Source organism: Sander lucioperca, chromosome 7 (genome assembly GCF_008315115.2).
Source record: "Sander lucioperca isolate FBNREF2018 chromosome 7, SLUC_FBN_1.2, whole genome shotgun sequence".
NCBI lineage: Eukaryota > Metazoa > Chordata > Actinopteri > Perciformes > Percidae > Sander > Sander lucioperca.
Genome location: NC_050179.1, coordinates 5953048 through 5977281, shown reverse-complemented (window position 1 = coordinate 5977281; position 24234 = coordinate 5953048). Strand labels below are relative to the sequence as shown.

General features: G+C 40.0%; 1 protein-coding gene across 5 annotated transcripts in view; it reads left to right on the top strand.

The window, feature by feature from the left end:
- The window catches only part of kcnq1.2 (potassium voltage-gated channel, KQT-like subfamily, member 1.2), a 182482-nt gene extending 165050 nt beyond the window's left edge, over positions 1-17432 (top strand). For all 5 annotated transcript variants that reach the window (XM_031283370.2, XM_036002880.1, XM_036002882.1 and 2 more), the window contains one exon: positions 15383-17432. In XM_031283370.2, coding sequence (XP_031139230.1) covers positions 15383-15529 — 147 coding nt within the window. In that variant the 3' untranslated portion in view covers positions 15530-17432. The remainder of the gene's footprint in view (positions 1-15382) is intronic.
- The last annotated feature ends 6802 nt before the right edge of the window (positions 17433-24234 follow it).

The window sequence follows — 24234 nt, the reverse complement described above, 5'->3', positions numbered from 1 at the left end:
GGATGGGGAAAGATGCTATATTTGGAATCAGACGAGTGGGCGACAAGATGTCTCTTCTCTTTCTTGTTCTGTCTCTTGCTGCTTTACTATCCTGTCTCCTCCTCGATGTCGGCCTGTGTGTGAGGCCAGCTGTGGTCATATAGTATAATAAGGCTCTCTATCTGAAATAATGGCTTTAATGCTGGTTAAAAGAGGAAAGGGGGTTGGTTGGGGTCAGGCTGACTCCTGCGCCCAAGGATCAGCTGGCGCAGCGTCGGGGCCGTGGCACCAGGCACAGGGCCACTGTCTGGGCAGGGCAGACAGCTGGCGGGGGTGGGGCATGGGAGATACTCTCTGTCTGGGCTACACACACACACACACACACACATTATTTGTAATTCCCTCCACTGTACCCAGACAACTCTTGTTTACATTGTGTAGTGTATCATGTCTCTGTCATGTCTACGTAGCTGCTTGGTTTACAGTTTGGATCATTTTTCGGAAAATGAAATGAGTAGCCTAATACCTGAGTGGATGCTTCCTGTTGACACTACTGATATACAACACTGCTTCTCAACATAGAGCTTAAACATACCATAATTTGTGATTATAAACATTTAGAAAATATCGGGAACCTTTCTTTGTAAAACAATCAATGTCAATAAAAACCCAGTAACTAATAATTTCTGTGTTTTAATGTTGAAAATAGTTATCAGTTATTTGATTGACAACAAATTGATCATCATCATCAGCAAACAGTTACTGGTTCTGGCTTCTCAAATATAAGGATTTTATGGTTTCTTCTTTTTTCATATAATTGTAAATTGTGGTGTTGGACTGTTCAAACAATACAAGCACTATAAAGAACAGAACCTTTGATGTGCATTTTCCACTATTGACTAAATAATAATTGGGAAACAATTCATCTCATATTTATCATATTTATATAGAATTAAAATTATGTCTGCAGGGCTACTATGTTTATATATACCATATGTACGTATTTTAGTTCCTTAGACTTTTTTTGCATAAGCCATGATGCCATTAGTATCCATTTCAGTAGTCACCCTGAACCTAGACCAAAGTTCTGGCACACCCCTTGTCATTTATAATATCAGGCTGACTGGCCTATTGATGATGAGAACAAAGCCACAGTGTGGCCGACCTACAGCAGTGACCGTAGTAACATGGCACCTCCCCGGTGACTGACGATGCCACGCTGGCTGCCACAACAGCCTGGCACAGGAGGGGGGGTGTGGCGTGTATGTGTGTGTATTTGAGGGTTTGGGGGGCATTTGGTGGTTGTGGCAGCTGGCAGTGAGAAGACAAGGGGGGTGGGGGTGATAAAGACTCCCCTGTGTGACCGCCATGCAAAGCCACACCCTGGATGCAAACTCAAAATTGTTTTCTGAGGTGCACGTACACACACACACACACACACACACACACACACAAACTATAAATTATTTGTAACTGTACCCAGACAACTCATGTTTACATTGTGTATTGTATCATGTCTCTGTCATGTCTAAGTAGCTGCGTGGTTTACAGTTCGGATCATTTTTCAGAAAATGAAATGAGTAATACCTGAGTTGATGCTTCCTGTTGACACTACTGATAAAGCATGTTTTGTCTATTAACACTGCTTCTCAACATAGAGCTCAAACATACCATAATTTGTGATTATAAACAGTTTAAACATTTAACTTCAGCACAGCTGCACCCAGGTTTATTTTCAGAACTGAAAAAAGATATACACACAAATACAAAGTAGTGTAGACGACTGATAAATTACCTTTAAACACAAAACCCCCACTCTGGTGCTGCATGTGGACGTGCATATATGTATTTCTCTTTTCAATGCATAAGTGTGAGTGATTCATAGCACAGCAATCTACAGTTTTGTCCTGTTGAGTCATTGCTGCCCTGCTGATGAAATGGTGTCACATCGCCAAGCTGTTTATTAAGCTAAGGAGACCAGGGAATGTAATTAAACTGTCCTGATTGAGTCATGTGACGCCAATTCATCTTCCCACATTAGAGTCCACGATGAAGAAATATTAGTGTTTGGCTCCATTGGCTGTGTTGAAATAGTTACTACAAGTGAAGAGTGAAGTGAAGTCTTAAATAACTAGAAACTGTGTGTGTGTGTGTGTGTGTGTGTGTGTGTGTGTGTGTGTGTGTGTGTGTGTGTGTGTGTGTGTGCGTGCATGCGTGCATGCATGCGTGCGCGCGAGCACACATTTATTTGTTTGGGTGTTTGTGTGTGTATGTCTGCATTATATTTATGTATTCATGTCTATGTGTTGAAACATGATAACAATTCTCAGACAGATTTGTTGTGTCATTTAATGTTTATGTCCTGCTGGTTTATGTGAACATAAATTAAAGTGTTAAGAAGTGTTCGGCGCCGTGTTCTGTCCTCATGAGGGCCACCACACTAGGGACCAGTTAGGAACAGATCATGTCCAGCTGTCCTTGAGGACAAATGGTCCATCAGGCAACTGCTTATTCCCTCCACCCTCTCCACTCACCCCTCCACTCTGTCTCCCTCCCTCCCTATCTTCTTACCCCCAGTGTGTTTACTTGACTTTACGTGCTAAAAAACATTTTGAGTGCTTTTATCGATTCGGTCACAGGACTAGAATAGTTGTGTTTGGTGACAGCTTCCTGGAAATAGGTTGGAGAAGGTTGAAGTGTTTATGGATAGATGGTGTTTTGTTTTATGGGTTTCACATGGAGGGGATTGGACATTTGAGTTTGTTTTTGTATTTCCTCAACTTGTTCAAACTTTTTACAACACTTCGGCCTTTATGTTACAGGTATAGGCAGAACAAACTGATGGAGAATTACATGTACATTTAAAGAATAATTGGGCACAATCATACATCAGAGTACAATTTCTCATAATTCATCTCTTTTGGCTTGTTTATGCTGCACATTTATTTTGTTTGCGGTAACATTTCCCCGACCCTCACATCTCTCAACGTGGAAAACGCTAATGTGCCTCCACACGACATCAAAGCCTCTCCCGTGCCCAGCGGTCTCTCTGGCTGTTTTGATTTATAGCTTTTTTTTGTTTTAACTTTCTTACAACATGAAACACCACCAGTGTTTCCCCGCATGTACGTATGTGCGTGGACACACACGGACATGCACTACCACATGGGGATGCACACATGCACGTATGCACACACACTTTCTCTCTCTCACAGTCCCACAGTCATGTCCAAACAGAGTGATCAGTAAATCAAATAAAACACCCCCAGTGTTTCAGAGAGAAGAAGTGTGCTCTGAACAACGGAGAGATAAAAAGGAAAAAAAAGAGAAGTAGAGGAGGAGTGGACATGGGGGGATTGTACGCCCTCGTGAAAGTAGCCCTCAGAAACAAAAGCAGCTTTGAGTGCGCACCCACTCAGAAGAGAGATTAGCTGGTACACACCCCCCTAACCACCATCACCACCACCACCCCTGCAGAAAAGAGCTTTGGCTGCAGTTTAGCGGCACGTGGCGCAGCCCTTGATACTTATCATGTGCGTCAGGTGCTCTCACTCGGTTTCCTGTTCTTTAAAACATAACCACCATTTCCCTCTTTCACTCCCTCCTTCTTCTCCTTCTCTCAGTCCAAAATCAATCCATCCACACCGCTGCCATACAGCTTTACCTTTCATTTCTTCTTACTCTCTTTCTCTCCCTCTCTGTCCATCTCTTTCTCCTGCTTTTACAAATACAAAGAACATATTGTATCTGCCAGCGTTAAAGTGAATCCATTCTCCTTGGCAGTGGCCCGGCCCGTGGTGAATCTGATCCGGGCTAGCTCTGTTTTCCAACTGGCACCGAGGCTGCTGGTGAAGCGGGTTGGTTGCTCGTTGGGTTGGTGAATTTGAGTCCAGCTGACACGTTGGTTTAGGATTCATTCACGCAGTCTGTCATTCTCGCTCTCCCTCTTTCCCGTTGTCACTCAACTTACTTCATGACCCTAGTTTACCTCTTATGAATGTACACTTTGACGATGCTGCTTTACAGCTTTATTTGCATAAACAAAGTATTACATACAGGAATTTCTGTAATACCACATGCTTTTGAGAGGTGCATTTAAAAATGGAAAATCCAAGGATATTAGTAAATTCTCTGGGGGAGTTTTACAAATGGGTCACATGAATATACCAGACTGACATTTTCACACATTCGTTGCATTAACTGGTGGTTTTCAACTGCTCTTCTCCATCTGTATGGAAACCAAGCTGTTTATAGAAACCAGAGAAGAAGAACATTGTAAGGTCGTGGTACTGCTCCTATTTAGTTATGGAAAGTCTTGGAAAAGTCAAGGAATTTTACATCAGGGCCACAGCAGGAAGCTTAAACGCAAACACACAAAACCGCACATACACACACACACACACACACACACACACACACACACTTACAACTAATAATTCCTAACAACACCACTTCAAATTAATTTCACATACAAACACACATAACCCAAAACACATTACCCTCTCTAATGAAGGGTGCACACAGTGACATAAACACATTAATAATAAGATGCTATCACATTTCATAATCATGAATCAGGCCCTGAAACTAAACACAACCCCCTCCCCCCCTCAACTCAAATATGAAAGAGCCCAGAACATGAGTCAGCACACTCACGAGGCAGCAAAAACAAACTGTTACAGTAATAAAGGCCACCAGAGCCTTTTGAAGTTTGTCTGACTGTCCTCCTCTCCTTTCTGTCCTCCATCTTTCATCCTTCCATCCATCCAACTCCTCCTCTGGCCTCTCTTAACCGCTGGCACGTTTGTCATAAAACAATCATACACCTCTTCTGTTTGTGTTTCTCTTTTACGTTGTATATCTGTTTTCTTTTTCTTTTAGATTTTACAAGCTAACATTTTAGAGCACTTTCACCAGCTTGTGCTGCTTTTAAGGCTGTGAGAAGAGGGACAGAGCAAGACAGTGTGCATATGTATGTATATGTATGTGTTTTTCCCCAGCTAAAAGTCTCTGAAGCAAACTCCACACCTCTTCTCGAGATAATCATAAGGGTTGTGTTTTATATCACAATATGACTTGACTAGCTTTGCCTTATATCATCCAAAAGAGAGACCCTCCTCCTTAGGAGCGCTCCAATGATCACCTTCAGAGCATGCGTGTAAAACTTCAATTGGCTACTTTTGAGGCTGAAGACCACCTTTTTTGGGGATTTTCCACTAGATGAAGTAATTTAGCTGATCTTGCATTTTGAACGCCTACGCTTAAGGCGTTGGCTTGATGCCCGCCGTGGCTTTTGCGGGCACACAGCGGCGGGCCATCCATAGCTGTTGCGGCTGTATAGCGGCAAGCCATCCGCGGCTGTTGCAGCTGCACAGTGGCAACTGAAGGTGATCCAAGGAGGAAGAAGGTCTTTCCTTATTCCAAGCAAAATACATATAATTTCTTATCTAGTATCATATTTGTTGTACATTGTGTATTTCCCATAACTCAATTAAAACAGATTTTATCACATTTTGCCACAACATTATGAGTCTCGATGTATGCTTTCTGAGAGAGCGTTGTTGCCAGTGCTTTGGTCGAACAAGCTTATTTTGAGACATATGAATGACGTATGAAGTGTTTTGGTGGTTTGAGTGAGTTTTGGAGGTGAGGTTAACTGTTTGACCAAGATGCATGTTGTTAATGCAGACTGTATAAAGCGTTCTGTGAAAGTGGCTTCAGTATTGATCGATGCAGCATTGCCTTGCCTTTTCCTTACATATATTTAAAAACTGGTGACAATTTTAGGGGTATTTAATACTGTTTCCAGAACATCTGCCATGCTTTCTCAATTTAAAAGTCAGAAACAAAGACGAGTGGAGTGAAGGATTCATCCAATTGGCTGTGGCCCGTTAGGATGATCTGTATGGATGTGTCAGTGAAGGAGACACAGTCTACCTGAAATGATGCTCATCCCCAACAAATTCCTACCCCACTGACTTTTAGAGCCTGAGAAAAAGTGTACACAAACTAAAAGCACTTCAGCCTAATGTCACAAAGCTCCCATAGAAAGTAAAGGTGGTGTGCTATGACATGCATTTAAATGTTGCTTCTCAGGTGGTGAGTGTACTGTTCTTTACCTAAAGTTATGAAAATAAACCTGGGGACAGCTGTGCTGAAGTTATTTGTTTTGAAGACACTCTTGAGTTATAGCTCGTTGCCTGCTGTCACTCAATGTAGTGTTTTTAAAAACCTTGATTTATTATTTTGACATCAGCACATCAGTGGCAGGCTGGCTTTCCTGGTTTAATGTGGTGTGTGTGTGTGTGTGTGTGTGTGTGTGTGTGTGTGTGTGTGTGTGTGTGTGTGTGTGTGTGTGTGTGTGTGTGTGTGTGTGTGTGTGTGTGTGTGCTTTAACCCCCTCTCCTGGATACAAAAGCCACTAGTGTCTTTTCTTTCTTGCTTGCAAATTTAAAATGTATTTTCCTTTTGTTCTGGCTTTTTTTTAATTTCCCTCTTCCTTTACTCTCTCTTTTTGGCCTCTCCCTTCCTCCCCCTCCCTCCCCTCACCCCTCATCTCCATTCATGCAGCTCTGTCACAGTGATGATAATGACGACCTCTGTGTAATACTAGCTTGTCATTGGCCCACCAGCGAGGCCAGTGTGTACACCCTCTGTTGCTTTTTTTCAGCATGGACGCTGGATTGTGTGTGTGTGTGTGTGTGTGTGTGTGTGTGTGTGTGTGTGCGTGCGTGCGTGCATGCGTGTGTGTGTGTGTGTGTGAAACACAACGAGCAGACAGCCATTCTGGCTGAGCTGCACAGGGGATCTATGGAGAAGCAGAGAATTCACCTCAACTGACCCTTTGCTGTTGCTATTATACTGTTGTACTGTATGAACAGGGGTGGAAAATAACTGTAAACACCCATTCTAGTCTCTTTGTTTTGCTGGATATGTACACATACATGCCTTATTTGTAACACCACATTTTGATTAAATTTCTCTGCTGCTTGCTGTTGCCAGTTGATATAACACAGCAGTAACTTTAACCTGTAGGCTGTTCGAGAAAGCAGCTGACAAACAGGAAATGAGAGCATCCAACATCTGAGTTTGAATGAAATGCCATTACGTATTTAGAGCAGTATTAATAGATTTTGTTAGTAACTTGGGGGCAGCGGAACAAGCTTTAAAACACAACATTGACATATAATCACCCTAAAAACTTTGAGGTTAACCTTTGGTTGGTCCTTTGTGCTATGGCCTGGTTCCAGTTTGGTGACGGGCGGGTGGTGTAAGATGGGTCTATAAGTGCTTTGTCGCTGGAAACAGATGCCTGCTTTGGCTGGAAAAGGGTTAATAAAAGTGGTGAGAGTGAAACAATAAAGGTTGAAGCCTTACATGAATAAAATGAGTTGAAAGATGCTAAAACTCTGTAGAGCTGAGAGGGGCCGCAGAGTCAGATGAGGATTCTTTGTGGGTTTACCCCTTCCATATTACAGTTGACCCATTTGTTTATATACGAAATATTGATTAGTGTAGCTTTAATATAATGTTGATTGACAATATTAGGGTGGGACATACAGTAATGCAGGGAAGGACAATGTAAAGATTTAACAAAGTGGGATATCTTTTAGCAAGAGATTTCAGAATTTTGAAAACTCTGATGGTTTTATTGATTGGATTTTTTGTTATAGCTACATATACACTATGTATTATCCTTTGAATATATGCTCTTAGTTTTGACTAAGATATTTAAATTTTCATATTTAAAATGCCATTATAGCATCAGAGCAGTTCAGCTCTAAAATGGACATACAAAATGTCTTCCTACAGGATCCCTTTTTGATTGTTTTTACCACTAGTGGTGCTGTGGAACAATCCTTTTAAAAGCAGGTACCCATTTGGTTTGTATCTCATGCAACCAAATGCATCCTACGATATTCCTGCCAATAGTTCTGCGCTATGCCATTGATTTACAGTTAATGTCTCGAAATGTGGTAATGTGCCAAAAGGCATTGAAGAAGAAGACAGTTAACCACTAAACGTGAATGTCAACAATGCAGGTTCCCAAATGTCCCAAAAACTGGCTTTTCGACAGAAGTTTTTATTATGGAGGGCAAATGTTTTATTAGGGAGGAAACAAATTCATCAGGTTTGCTGGGCCATAAGGATAGACACAAAATATTTTGGTAAGACAAAACTTTATTTGTTTACTTGTTTATTTGTTGTCTGCACATCAGACATAAAAATGATTGCTCTATTCTGCTGACTAAAGATTACATTACATTACATGTCATTTAGCTGACGCGTTTATCCAAAGCAACATACAATTGCTATATATGTCATAGGTCGCACACCACTGGAGCAACTAAGGGTTTAAGTGTCTTGCTCAGGTAAGAGAAGATAGTTTAAAACAATGCAAATGGACTTCAATTAAAAAAAAGTGAAGGACACAATTTTCAGTTTTTACTATAACAGCATTTTAAAACCTTGCGTTGTCATCCAAAAGGCCCCAGTGGGATATTAAACACTTTCCTTTCCAATTGGAATGATTATTATGTGACTCATGCTAGTGCCATGTAAGTAGACTCAGCCATAACAAAGAAAGAATGACGCTGTAAAATTGTCTGGTGTTACACAGGTTGAAGCACCAGGCCTTTTGAGGTGGCCCACAGTGGTGGGTAAACACATTACACATTAACTACAGCATGCAAGGACGGTGACCTGTGCAATTGTTTTCCCCTCGTCTTATCTCTCTTTCTGTCCCAGCCATGTCTCTATTGTGTCGTGCGATTGAGAGCATTTCAATGACAGGAATCTTGTTTTGTTGAATCGCACAGCCTGGTCGGACACAGATGCCAAGACATTCCTGGAGCTGGTAGTCTTTCCTTTTGGCAGCCCTGCACCTCTGTCTCCTGTTCTTGTATTTTCTGTTTTCCCTCCTTTTCATCCCTTAGTCCTCCTCAATGTGATTGTCAAAGAGAGAGCAAGAAGGGAAGGTAGATGTGTCTCTATGAGCCAATGTGTTTTATTTGCCTACGTGCTCGGTGTCTGTGTATTGACTGTTCAAAAGAAGGCTATCTGTTTGTTAATTCAGCCGGTACTACACTATTCATTGTAGTTCTCCCTGCTGAATAAGCCACACCACTTCACAACACCTAATTACCATTCATTACATGTCAAGGCTACCGCACAACTCCCTCAGTCTACCTCATCCAGTATCTCATATCCCTCTTGTATGACATGTCTCCATTTGTCAGTAATTATGCAATGGCAGACTATTGCATGAATTAGAGAATGCAGCGATAGCAACCCTAAGCTTTTCTCCAGACTTAAATAAATCTCCAACAGATGGCAGTGTGAATCGCTCTAGCGGCACAGGCCAGCTTGGGATAACTGTGTGTGAATTAATGACATTTATAGTTAAGCCAACGCCTCTTCTTTTCAGACAGACAGGGTGAGAGGATTTGACCTCTTGAACTCTGAATTTCCTCTTAAGTTTCTACTACGGTCAGAAGAAAATCTAGATTTTCAACCTAGAAAATCTAGGTTTGACACCTTACATATATACACCTGATATTACAGCTATATGTTGCTTACTGTAGAGTAAATATTCAAACCCAAGCCACTATGTCCCAGTTGTCTTGTGCATCCTTTTATAAACAAAAATCTAGCCTGACACATGGGATGCATCTCTGGAAATTTTTGCATCTTTAGCAGCATAAGAAAAAACGTTGTGTGCGTTTAAACAATGCTTGGCAGCATTTGTTTTGAGTATCCACTAATGTCTAGAAAGCAAACCCATGTCAAATCTTGATGTATGATATAATGTATGTCTGACTTGTACGGAAGCATATTACATTCACCATAGAAAAAAAATTTAGACACCTTATCTCGTAATATTGAGAAAATAACATCATTTTGAGAAAAGATCTCGTAATTATGAGATCCTGATCTCGTAATTTTGAGAAAAGATCTCATAATTATGAGTTCCTATCTCGTAATTTTGAGAACAGATCTCGTAATTATGAGATCATTTTAAACACCTGGAAGGCGGCATATCTAGTTGTCAGTAGGCCACGGCTCAGTGATCATCTGTACCACCGAGAGGTAACATTAAATTTAGCTGGGTTAAGTTAGCGTGATACTTCTAATGTAACTTTATAGTATTAGTTAATGGACAACCGCAAAGTCCTGAGGTGCCTGCGCAAAGTCGACAAACTGATAACAATACCATCTATAGTACTTAAAGACATTAGCATCTCCCAATGTCTCAAACCCAAACCAAAATAAAAACGGATTAAACTAAACAGGTAAGACATAGGCCTATTTGCTTCCATGGCATCAGCTAGCCTGAAAGCTTCATACAAGAGAGCTGTTTTCTGTTGTTGTGAAAATGCATTCATCTCAACATTACGAGATAGGAACTCATAATTACGAAATCTGTGGAACTCATAATTACGAGATCTCTTCTCAAAATTACGAGATAGGATCTCATAATTACGAGAATTCTCAAAATTATGAGTTATTTTCTCAATATTACGAGATAAGATGTCTACATTTTTTTTTCTATGGTGAATGTAATATGCTTCCGTAGACTTGTGCTGTTGTCTGTTCTTGTTTTCACACTTGATGCTTTTAATGGCCTTTGTGCTGCAGCTTTAGTGTCTACGAATGAATGAAAAATGAAAATTGAATGATGAAAATTGAAAGTGAATTTGGTTTGAGTGCATGTAACTAATATTGGAAAAGCCATGTTCTATTCTAAGCACCATATATTACCTATACCAGCTGTTGACACAATACATTAAGTTGTTACTTTGCAGGACAAACTGTCTGTTAGACTTGTGACAGTTTGGCTAATGATGCTTTTTACCCAGTGGTGTCACCCAATTGTTAACTCACTTCAGCTTTTTATTAGTTTTCCATTAGTACACTCTTCAGCCCCTACAGCCCTCTGGCCACACTCAAGCATGTTTTACACTAGACGCATCCAAGGTGGCGTGCGCCATCGTGACGTCAAAATGACGTAATATCCTGCCGGTGCGCCCGATTTATGGCACGCAAGCAGAGGTCGCGCACGGCTCTTTTTTCTTCAGCTCCACGCAACAAAGCGGAAACGGGAGGCCTGAACGGGTTCGCCGACAACCGGATGCCAGGACTCTCACAGTGACTGCAAGTCTCTCTTGTAAACTTACTGAGTTAAGATGAGTTATTTTATGATGAATAAAAGGCTTGATCCGACGAAGTAGGTCATCGAATCAAATCGAAGCATTGATGGCAATGCTGCTGCCAGTTTTGCCATTGTTTACCTTTTTCTTCTTCTTCTAGTCCGTAGAAAGAGCAACATCTGTAGCCTTTGCTCATTAGCGCCACCTCTGTTCAGGAGAAGACTGCAACTAGTGTCGTGAGCACCAGCGCGGGTATAAATAGTCACAGCGATCCCATGACGTCACATTTGCACGTGCCAGCTGGGCTGCGTCTAGTGTATAAGACCCTTTAATGTCCTGACAAGGATGTGGTTCCTCATTTTTGTTCCTTGTTTATTTGTTATTTGCTAGGTGACTAGCACAAACAAGTGTGTGTACACACTGTATGCATGTTTGTTTGTCTACTTGTAGGGCAGGAAGGAGGTCAGGAAGGGTGTTACTGTGTGAACAGGAGCTCTGTGTCCACCCCATCGTTGTCTCTATACTTCATGTCTCCACCGGTCGCTGCAATGACTGAAAGTGCATGAATACAGGTCAAAGACCAAATATACTGTAGATAATGTACCTATCTTGCCTGATAAAGCTGTCTGGGTGAATAAAGCGGTATTCAATATCCACTTTTGTTCCCACAGCCCATCTCACCCATTTTATATTGTAATGCTTTTAGATTGATGTCAGCCTCCCAAATGTGAGGATTTTCTATTATAATTATCTTTTATAACATTATAAATTGAATATCTTTGGGTTATGGATCGTTGTTTGGAAAAAAAGAAAAGAAATGTTTCTAAACAGTATCCCAATTATCCTTCCTTTAATATTAGTCTAAATAATTCATAATTTCTGCTTTTGAAACTCAAGAATTAGGTATAATTTCCTATAAATGAGTAGCCTGACATGGTCATACTCAGATTCTAGTCAGAATGTGAACTTCCCGACCTCGAATGTTGTGGGCGGGGCTAACTTCGGCTGGCATCCAGGCTAATAAATGAGGATTATTGACCATGAATTCCAAAAATAAGTGTAAAACTAGTGGTGATAAGTTGGTGTTTAGTGGTGTTTATACATGGTAGTGAAAAGAAGCGTTAAACGTAAAAAAAGCGGCAAAAACATTTTTTTAAAAGCGCCAAAAGTGTTTTTAAAAAAAAGACTAAAATGTCAGAAAAAGTGTTGATTTTCAGTTTTCAACCGGCAAGTGCATGGTTGAATGGAAGACAACACAAGGGTTAAACAATATATAATGTATTTTTCATTTTTTGAGGGCGAGTCCAAGGAAGAGTTTTGAACAAAATAAGTTGTATGCCTATTTATTTTACATACAATATTTGTATGCTGTATGACATCTTCAATATTCCTTTTGTCAGGTGATGAAGACAATATACTCACTTGGGTTGGGTATAGCTGACATTTAATATTTCAGAATTCAGAATTTCGAGAAAAGAAATGGATGTCACACACATACTAACATTAACACTAACATTTTTATTTAAAAATACTGTGTACATCTTGAATTGACTAAAGTGAAAAACTTAACTTACATGAAGGAACTATATTTAAAAGACACTTGGTGTCCTGTGCTTGTGACTGTGTCAGCCCTGCTTGTGACTGTCCCATGTTGTCTGTGGTCAGAGGGAGGGTCGGGGACAGCTGGAGCATCACCTGTCACCGGATCACATGTGTTCATGTGACACAGCAGTGGTGACACCCAACTCCAGCTTTTACACACTATGCAGGATGAACAGGACAACAAAAACCTTTCCCAATACAATACTTATTCAGTAAATGCCAATTAAGAGAACAGCATGTTCTAAAAAAAAAAAAAAAAAAAAAAAAAAAAAAGCTACTACACAAGTGGACCATACTTAATTAAATATAAAATAGAAGCATTTAGCAGCTCTAATGGCTAACTGCCACTGTCATTTCAGCTCATAGAGGTACAAAAGGCCAGATAGTAGCTGCAAGAATTGCTTCAGCAACTGTGGTACAAGTCTCACAAATCATGACAACATACAGTATAGTATGTCAAACCCAGTAAGAAAGTATATTAGCAATGAGGAACAGTGGTCACAAGTACACTGTCACCAACACTGACTGTAGGGCTCATAAAAGAGTATTTTGCATAACAAACAGACAGTAAAAACTTCAGCCTTAGGAAATAACCAGTAAATTGCATCAGCAAAAATAAACTCTAACTTCGAACTTGAAATGTCTTTCTCTAACTTCGCCCACTCTCACCATCTCTTTCACCTCCATCCAGACTTTGAAACACATACAAGGAAATGTACTGCAACATACAGGCTCACAACCAACAGTGACACATCCATACCCATGCACTTGCACAATCTCCCCTTCTCACCTTTGCATCTTTCACACACATCCATCGCCGCAAAGCACACATATAAACACAATCAGTAGAGATAAAAAAGTGTCTAATAATGTTTTTCTTGTCTCTTTGTGGGCCCCCTCCTTTCAGAAAACACAGCAGGAGGAATTTCTGATCCATTTTAAGCTTCAACGAGAATGTTGATAAGTCTGTAGATTACTGCCCAACATGTTTATGATAGCCTATTATTCTCTAAGCTTTATCCGGGCCCAGCGCGTGCTTCGTCTACTTAGCACAACTATTTAGGTCATGGTAAAACCTCAGAAGAAGGCACTGGGGATGGTGAAATATCAGGAAACCTCAGCAATACGTGTTAAAATGAAGCAATTCTTGCTTTATCATTTTTTACTAAATAGTTTTGTTATGGCAGTTCACTTAATTGTAGTCTTTCAAGTCTTTCAAGCAGCCAGTGTACTTGCACATGGCCTTCGACATGACCATATGTTCACAATCTGTGTTATCTTTAACTGTAGATGCACAAAATTCCAAAAAAAAAACATTCGACCCGACTCATCTAAAAACTTGAAATAGAGATTTTTGCTCACAAAAAAAGCTAAACTAATTTATTTGTCTGGAATCTTAAGTTTTGTCAGACATTTTGACAATGCTCAGTTATTTATAAATTATGATCATTGGCTTGCTGTGATGTGATTCTTTCCTGTGACACACTCTGATATTTCAGATTTATGTTTGTTATAATGGCTCATATTTCAACAACAATAATAGCTGCTTAATGTCCAGTTCTGCCATAAAAATGTCCAGGTCCATCAGGCACACACACTAAAAGATGGGGAGAAAGAGGGGCCATGCCCTTAAGCCTATGAAAATGCCATTGATGTTAACTATCTGACTGTGCCCTGCCAGAAATACCGCAGTTGGGCCGGAGTTGTTCGCTATCAGCGTCTAGCAGAGACAGGAGTCTGAATCTGTCTGTTCGGCCTGGTGCGTGAGATGTTATGGCTCTTTGATGTGCTTTGCTGTTTAGGCTTTGATTTACAAAGCGCCATCTTTATCATTTTCCTTAGTTTCTTGAAGTCATCGGAGCCATCAGTGGATATTGGTTTGTGTGTGTGTGTGTGTGTGTGTGTGTGTGTGTGTGTGTGTGTGTGTGTGTGTGTGTGTGTGTGTGCGCGCGCGTGCATACGTGTGTGTGTGCTGTAAGTACTTCACAGGGGGAAAAAAAAATAAGTACAAAGGTAAAACCAAGGCCAAGGCTGTGAAGATGTAAAAAATCTCTTTGAAGTTGCAGAAGTGTGTGCAGTAAGTGTGTGCGCTACTTTTCCTTTGTGGTTGTGAGCGTGTACATGAGTGTGTCTTGGTGTGTACATGTGCCAATGTCCTCACTGTATTTGAATGTCACCAGGCAGTCTGTTATCTGTTTACCTCTATCACTCAGGTGGAGTCACTCATCTGTATTCTAAGCATGGTTAGGCTGGCTGCGCCCTGTCATCTCTAGAGAGATGTCTCTGTTGGGTGACACACCTGTGTTTACAGTTGGGAAAGCATGTAAACATCAGCGGCATGTGTGTGTGTATGTGAGAGTGTCTGTCCGCCCACTCAAGGATCATATGGCTCAACAGCTTTTGTAATGAGTGGCTTTAGCAGGTAGACGGCGACTGGCAGACTACCATGTCATTATACCCTGCACTGCTCTGTCATTGAGATTGCAACTATATTAAAGAGGCAGATGGATACGAAACAAAAGCACAAACTAGCTGACCTCCTTTGTTTGTTTCATCATGCAGGTCTACGCTGTACTTATGTTCAGAGTGTTTATCCTGGAGGCATTCAGCTGACTTAACCTGTTTGTCTTTTGTCATCGTGTTAAATCCAGGTCCACCAGATGGACCAGAAAATGGACTCAGTCCTGCGGATACTGATGGAGCAGTTTCCACCCAAGCCGGAGCTGATGTCCAAGCCCTCCATCCGCCGGGTGACCATCCAGAAACGCATGGGTGCCAGCATTGACGAGGAGCTCTGATGCCGCAGCGATGGTTGGTCACACCTGGTATGATGGTGTCATCACCACAGGAGAATTAAAAGACCAGGATTCATGCAAACAGCCTAGTCCCCTACATGAGTGGCTAGCCTGCAAATAATAAGGGGACTCTGTCTTCCAAAACCCCCTCCCTCTCTTCCATTTGCAATCCCAAATTTTCTCACTGACTTTTGACTACTGAGTAGAGAACAACTTCTAATTGTCCACTTGGCGCTGCGTTGCTCTGGGCCATGAGGCCACTGAGAGTGGGATTCATGGGATGGTGTAGAAAGAAGGTAACGGGCCTCTTCCTTCTGATGAATGTTGGCAATGTTTGGGTCTTTTTTTGTTATCTAAATGTAACTTTCTCTTCTACACCAGCATTGTGAGCCCACAGTCATTCAAGCAGCGACACGCTACATGAATTTATTTCCCTACATTAGGCTCATAATCACACTCAGATAATGGTAATTTATGTGTGGCCTGTCACTGAGCTGCATTCCTCTACTCCAAATATTATTCCAAAGCTAACTAACCCAGTAATGAAGTTGTAATGCAATCAACGCACTCAAGTTCCCCAAAGACGCAGAGAAAAACTGAGAGTCCAGCAATGGCAGAGGCATTTCTCAAAATCCTTCTGATTATCCTGGCACAATCCACACCCAGTACACAACAGGGTTATTTCCATAGCCACATTTCCATCTAGCCCAACTGTACTTAGGCTGCGGCGGGTGTTTGTTAGTAGTGATCGAATAACACGAGGAGGGAAGGGCAGATTATCTGTTGATTTTGCCCTGTGTTAGGGACCAGAAGGCTGGAGTAAAAGAAATTGAATTTAAGAAAGGTGTATGGGGTGGGTGGCTAACATGGTGCTGATTCACGCTACATTGAAGTAAATAAAAATAGTCAAACTGTGGTTACAGGGCCTGGTACTGCGTTACAGAAATACAGTCTGAAGTTAGGGCATGGTCTCTTAGCTTGCGCCAAGATTTTCACTGAGAGATTTCATGCGTATATCAATCTCAAACACTTTTAGCAGCACGACTACTCACTCCACCCTGCTTAATATCCTCCATTACCCTCTTCAGGGGGCTCACACTGCTGTGTGCAATTTGAAATTAATTTGCCCCATTAAAGCTCTGATTATTTTTTCTCTGCAGAGCTAATTAAGTGCTGAATTCCTGGTAAGGGGAGATTACTCACTGTGAGCGACTAATGAAAAGAAACACGGAAAATGTGCAGAATTTAAACAGTAAGCTTTGAGGAGCAGGCACACTAATTCTGTGTGAAAGGTTTAGAAATATCAGGATACCACTAGGAGCACACGTTTGAAATTAAAAGACAATGCTCTCACTTTGTTCCCATACTCATAGTATTTATCTGACAGGATACCAAGGCATGTAGGAAGTAGAAAATAGAAAATAACTCAACTATGAAGCTACTGTATGAAAGGCCTCCCATAATTATAGCATGCACATTCCTAAAGAGACGGATGCACACACAAAATAGGGGTGAACAAGGGAAGGGGAAAGAGGAGAGGCCTTCTCTCTGCACTAGTATATATTTAAATTTTTTTGCGGTGTTAAAAAAAAGCTATTATTTATCTTACATTAAATAAAATGGTTGTATTTTAAAGGCACTAATTTTGTGACAGACCTTGATACAAATCTGCCTGTCTATTCTCCTGTACAGTTTATAAGAGTTGTAAATAGAAACATTGCCTTATTGTATTTTATTTATTATCATGTGGAAAGATCAACCTGGAACATGTGTGCTTGTTGGAGCGATGAGAAACACAGAGAGTAAGGCTCCTGTTGTACAGATGGATGGAAATGATTGTAAATTATATTCACGCACACCCTCTGTACTGTAGTTCTGCTGTAAATAATAAAACTCCATTTCATTATGCTTTGGCCTGCTATCTTGGCTTTGGGGGAATTTGATTACCAGCTCATCTATTCCATAATTTGCTTTCGTTGGAAGGTGAAACCTGTCTTATAGTTTTTCAGGGGCCGTTTGTTCAAATCTCGAGCCGAACTGGGTCAAGTTAAACCGTGGGCCGGATTTTCCATCCAAATAAAATCTCCTCAACTCCTCATTTCACTAAATTCCTTTCACACTGCAATCACCACAAAGGGGGAAGAGAAAGAAAAAATAACACTTTCACCACACCTCTTTTGAACTTCAATATTCCATAACCCATTGAGCGAGGCATGCAGAGGAAAAGAGAATACGTCTCATATTACCACTCAATTATGTTTGCCTTCAAAGGCCAAAAAATACTGGGGATGTCCCAAGATCAGCACGGTCCAGCGCTGAGAGAGAGAGAGCGAGAGAGAGAGAGAGGGGAGGAAGGAGGGAGGGTCGTCCCTGGGGGAGGGGTGGACAGGCCCGGGAGAAAGAGAGAGAAGGAGGAGAGGCAGGAGGCGGACAGCAGGCTCATAAGTGAGCTGGGGAAGAGAGCAAAGAGGAGAGCAAAGCCATTTTCAATTAGCCAGAGAGACTACATGGGCCGAAGGGCCACAGTGCCACGCTGCCTTTTGTCCCCCTCTGGTTTCTATCACTGCTGGGGGATTTTGGCAGGGAGAGAAAGAAAGAGAGGGAAGAAAGAGAGACCCCATGGCTAACTCCGTCTGCAGAGGCTGCTCTGTCACCCCGTGTTCCTCTTTCATCTCAAGACTAGACTAGAGAGAAGAGAGAGACTCCCACTTCAAAAGATAGTTTGATCTCAGAAGTACACAGGAGCACAACCTAAAAGAGGATCTGAGGAAGCAGTTAAAAGGAGAATATAAGGGGCACACTGTCACAGATGCTGGACAGTGAAATCTGGCAATCCCAGAGTCTGTGCGGAGGAGGAACTCATGCTAGGTCAAAAAACGCTAGACTCTGAGCGTTGTTGATCGTCCATGCCGTCTTTGATCCTGCCACCTAAACCACGCTCAGAATAGAACAGAACTTCATTATGCTGCTGAAAATAGGCTAGTAGAACATAGAAAACTTATATTGTGGTACTTATACATCTTACATACAATGAAGAAAATAGTCAGCCGACATAATGCTAAAATACCATTTTAAAAATACAGGACCTTGTAGTATTGCTTGTATTTAATAAGATAAGAATCAAAGCAACATGAATTTCTTTGGAATCCTTTTGCTGTCACAAATATATATCTTCACTCATGTTATAGCCACAGTTTGGTTCCCCCAACTCCTGAGTCTCTCCACTGTCCTTACCAGTCACTTGTGTACTTCAACTGTCAACTATTTTTGCACTGGGCAGGTGGTGTTCAACTACTGTAGCTTGTAGGCTGCAGGCCCATACTTTACTACAAAGAAAAGACTTGTATCCTGAGGTGTTGGTAGTATGTAAAAAAAAAAGTGATAATTAAGTCATAGTATAGTATGTCGAAAAATGTCATAGTATAGTATGTTGAAAAGAGTGATAAAAAGTCATAGTATAGTATGTCTAAAAAAGTGATAAAAAGTCATAGTATAGTATGTCGAAAAAAAGTGATAGTATAACACATTGAAAAAAGTCATAGTATAGTATATTGAAAAAAAGTGATAAAAAGTCATAGTACAGTGTCTAAAAAAAGTGATAAAAAGTCATAGTATAGTATGTCGACAAAAGTCATAATATGTTGAAAAAATGTATAAAAAAGTCACAGTATAGTATCCCGAAAAGAAGTCATGTATAGTATGTCGAAAAAAGTAATAAAAAGTCATAGTATAGTATGTCGAAAAAGTGATGAAAAAAGTAATTGTATAGTATGTCGAAAAAAACTGGGACAAGAGTCATAGTATAGTATGTTGAAAATTTGTCATAGTATAGTATGTCGAAAAAAGTGATAAAATATATAGTATAGTATTTCGAAAAAAATTATAAAAAAAAGTCACAGTATAGTATGTCGAAAAAAGTGATAAAAAAGTCATAGTATAGTATGTTGAAAATTTGTCATAGTATATTATGTTGAAAAAAGTGATGAAAAAGTAATAGTATAGTATGTTGAAAAAAGTGACAAAATACATAGTATAGTATGTCGAAAAAAGTGATAAAATACATAGTATAGTATGTCGAAAAAAATTATAAAAAAGTCATAGTATAGTATGTCGAAAAAAGTCATGGTGTAGTGTGTCGAAAAAAGTGATAAAATACATAGTATAGTATTTTGAAAAAAATATATAAAAAAGTCATAGTATAGTATGTCGAAAAAAGTGATTAAAAAGTCATAGTATAGCATGTCGACAAAAGTCAGTATAGTATGTCGAAAAAAGTGATAAAGTCATAGTGTAGTATGTTGAAAAAAGTGATAAAATACATAGTATATTATGTCGCAAAAAGTGATAAAATACATTAGTATAGTATTTCGAAAACATTTATAAAAAAGTCATAGAATAGTATGTCGAAAAAAGTCATAGTATAGCATGTTGAAAATTTGTCATAGTATAGCATGTCGAAAAAAGTCATAGGATAGTATGTTGAAAAAGTCATAGTATAGTATGTCGAAAAAAGTGATGAAAAAGTAATGTATAGTATGTCAAAAAAAGTGATAAAATACATAGTATAGTATTTCGAAAAAAAGTGATAAAAAAGTCATAGAATAGTATGTTGACAAAAATCAGTATAGTATGTTGAAAAAAGTGATAAGGTCATAGTGTAGTATGTTGAAAAAAGTGATAAAATACATAGTATAGTATGTTGAAAAAAGTGATAAAATACATTGTATAGTATTTTGAAAAAAATTATAAAAAAGTCACAGTATAGTATGTCGAAAAAAGTGATAAAAAAGTCATAGTATAGTATGTTGAAAATTTGTCATAGTATATTATGTCGAAAAAAGTGATGAAAAAGTAATAGTGTAGTATGTTGAAAAAAGTGATAAAATGCATAGTATAGTATGTCGAAAAAAGTGATAAAATACATAGTATAGTATGTTGAAAAAAAGTGATAAAATACATAGTATAGTATTTTGAAAAAAAATATAAAAAAGTCATAGTATAGTATGTCGAAAAAAGTGATTAAAAAGTCATAGTATAGTATGTCGACAAAAGTCAGTATAGTATGTCGAAAAAATTGATAAAAAAGTCACAGTATAGTATGTCGAAAAAAGTGATAAAGTCATAGTGTAGTATGTTGAAAAAAGTGATAAAATACATAGTATAGTATGTCGATAAAAGTGATAAAATACATTAGTATAGTATTTCGAAAACATTTATAAAAAAGTCATAATATAGTATGTCGAAAAAAGTCATAGTATAGTATGTCGAAAAAAGTGATAAAAAGTCATAGTATAGTATGTTGAAAATTTGTCATAGTATAGTATGTCGAAAAAAGTCATCAGATAGTATGTTGAAAAAGTCATACTATAGTATGTCGAAAACAGTGATGAAAAAATAATGTATAGTATGTCAAAAAAAGTGATAAAATACATAGTATAGTATTTCGAAAAAAATATATAAAAAAGTCATAGTATAGTATGTCGAAAAAAGTGAAAAAGTCATAGTATAGTATGTCGAAGAAAGTGATAAGTCATAGTATAGTATGTCGAAAAAAGTAATAAAAAGTCATTGTATAGTATGTCGAAAAATGTCAGTATAGCATGTCAAAAAGTCTAAGTATAGTATGTCGAAAAAGGTGGTAAAAAAGTCATTGTATAGCATGTCTAAAAAGTGATTAAAAAAAGTAATATAGTATGTCGAAAAAAGTGATAAAATACATAGTATAGTATTTTGAAAAAAGTGATAAAAAAGTGATAGTATATATAGTATAAAGAAAAAAGGGTAACACTTTACTTGAAGGTATATATACATAAGAGTGACATGACACTGTCATGAACACATGACACTGTCATGATACAGTCATGACACGTGAACCCTAACCCTAACTCCCTAAACCCTAAAGCCAGTGACACACCAACCCGATTATCGGCTGTCGGACAGTCTGGCGAGGTCAGTGACTCGAGTCTGTTCGGTGTGTTCCGTGCCGTCGTCTGTCCGAGGAGCTGTTGGCCTTCATTTTGTCTGACCTGACATGTTGCGTTGGAGGGTGGGCAGTTGGACTCCATGACCAATCTGATTGGTGGAGTGCTAACCCGGAAATGACGAGCGAGATGAGCGTGACTAAGGCTCTCAAAATCTGACGAAAATCTTTTAAACTGACCTTTGTCAATCTGAAATGAAGACAGATTCAGCAACTGCCTGTCCTATTTCTTGCTTAAAATGTTTTCAGAAACATGTTTCGGTGAACTATTATAGTTAAATATGAGATCGTATTCTGAACAAGTCGCCATGACAGTCTGGCTTTGAATTTCCAGAGAAACCAGACCCACGTGATGCTTTTGTCCAATCAGCTGCCGTCGGCAGTCGGCATCGCTTCGACGTGTTCCAAGGCACTTTTTTTGGCCAACTCAGGGAGGCAGTCAGTCCGACTGCCTTTTCTGTCGAAGGTCGGCCGTCGGCAGTGTTGGGGAGTAACGGAATACATGTACCGGCGTTACGTATTCAGAATACAAATTATGAGTAACTGTATTCCATTACAGTTACAATTTAAATAGTTGGTATTTAGAATACAGTTACATTGTTGAAATCAATGGATTACATGACAATACTTCTCTGTTTCACGAGTTTATTCACTCTCTGAATAAATTAAGGCAACTCCATGCATTTCCCAGAAGCCCCAATATGAAAACGAAAAAATTAGCTATTTGTGTGATCAGTCACAATGGAGTTGGAACCGGCACAACAGAGCCAGGGCAGGAATGCGTTTCTATCTTGGAAATTCAAACAGCATTTCACATTAAAGAAAGAACAGGGAGAACGAAATATATAACTGTGCAGTGCAACCTCTGTTGACCAGCAACCAACCTCCTTTCAGCGTCCAAATTACTCCACCTCCAACGCAGTCCTACACTTATAAAATGCAATTCAATGTGGAAGTAATCCAAGTATTCAGAATAACGGAATACGTTACAAATTACATTTGGGGGCATGTATTCTGTATTCTGTAATGGAATACGTTTTGAAAGTATCCTTCCCAACACTGGCCGTCGGGTTAAAATATATAAATATGAGAATAGAAATGTGTAGGTGTAAGAATAAAAAAATAATTTAATGTGAGAGTGAAAATATATGTAGGCCTATGTGAGAGGGCCAGAATGAATAATGGTTTGTTTGGCCCTTTATAAGGAGACCAATAATTCTTGTTGCGCCCCACAAAAAAGTCACATGTAAAGAAACAGCCAAACAGGCTCAGCTGAGAGGCTGTGGCCGGTGAGCGGGTGGTAGTTATCAGGCTGTGAGGCTGTGCCTGCCCACCATGGGAGCGCTCGGAGGCCACCTGTCTAGAGAGGCCCAGGCATGTAGAGGCCCAGCAGTGCTATATGAAAGCAGATATGGGTCAACAGGTGTGTGTGTGTGTGTGTGTGTGTGTGTGTGTGTGTGTGTGTGTGGACTGCATCAACCAAGATTGTGACAAACAATGTCAGCAGCAGCTGATGCCAGCCACTCTGTCAGGAGTTGTCCCTAAATAGCTGAGGCCAGCAGTTGTTTAGAGGACAGTTGTTGCCGCTGCTTGCCCTCCCCCGCACTTCTTTACCATAGAATATTTGACATTCCCATTTTTGGACTTCAATCAGAAAATATACCAGTTTATTCTGATTGGCTCAAAACCATCATAAAACACCCAATAAACACACACCTGTGATCCCAGAGGCAAGTAGTAATTTGCTACCAAAAATTTACATCAGCTCATACAGAAACTAAAAGGGAGTTGATTGGAAGAATAATATTCAGTTTGTATTATAGAATTATTGTTGGTTTATGAAAAAATAATTTTCATACTTTTTATGATTATGGTGTGTAGGCAGTTTGGTATGAAAGCAGGTAACAAGAGACATGAGACACAACCATTCACTTTGCGCCTAACAACACCTCTAAGATGTCAAAATCACTGTTAAGCCTTCTCATTACTTAAGAATTGAATTGGTTTCCATGGTTTACTTGTGGGAAATGCAGCAGTGGTCAAGTTGCTCAACTAAAATGGACCCACATTGTGGCTCTGTTTTCAGGGCCCTCTGCACCCCCTTATCCCCAACTCAGAAAACTGGTTTTCTGTTCAGCCTTTCACAACAGCAATATATACAGTACGCCCTTTGACCCATTCTCTATTTGGTCTGAGCAGGGCGACATCACCCCATGGGATAATAAATCAACCAGAGGCCAGGAGGTTAGATTGACCCCTTGTGACCTTTGTCCTTACGAGATTTCCCTCAGCTATATGTCTGTGGCTCACCATGCCCCATCCCTCTCCGTGACCAGAGGAAAGCTCAGCATCCAAGAGCAACAGCACAAAACCGGCACCAATCAGATCCAAAGATCCGTCTGAGCTGCTCAGTTTCACATCCTGGGTCCAGCCAGCCCTAGAAACCCCACCCTGGGCTGGCTATGCTAAGTGACACTGCTGCTAATGTGTTGTTAGTGGGCAAAGGAAAGCTGGGGGCTTCCTATATAGGTCATATTATTGGGGACTTTTCCCCCAGACAGGGAGAGAATTCCCGGCTATAAACTGGAAGGACTTCAGTGGTGCGCTGGGGTTTGGCCCGCCAAGGCAGAATGTTAGGCATGGTGGACAGCTGCACCACGGAGCTACTGTAAGACAGAAAGGGGGGGGCGTGATTTCAAAACAACACATAAATGATATACTGTACAAG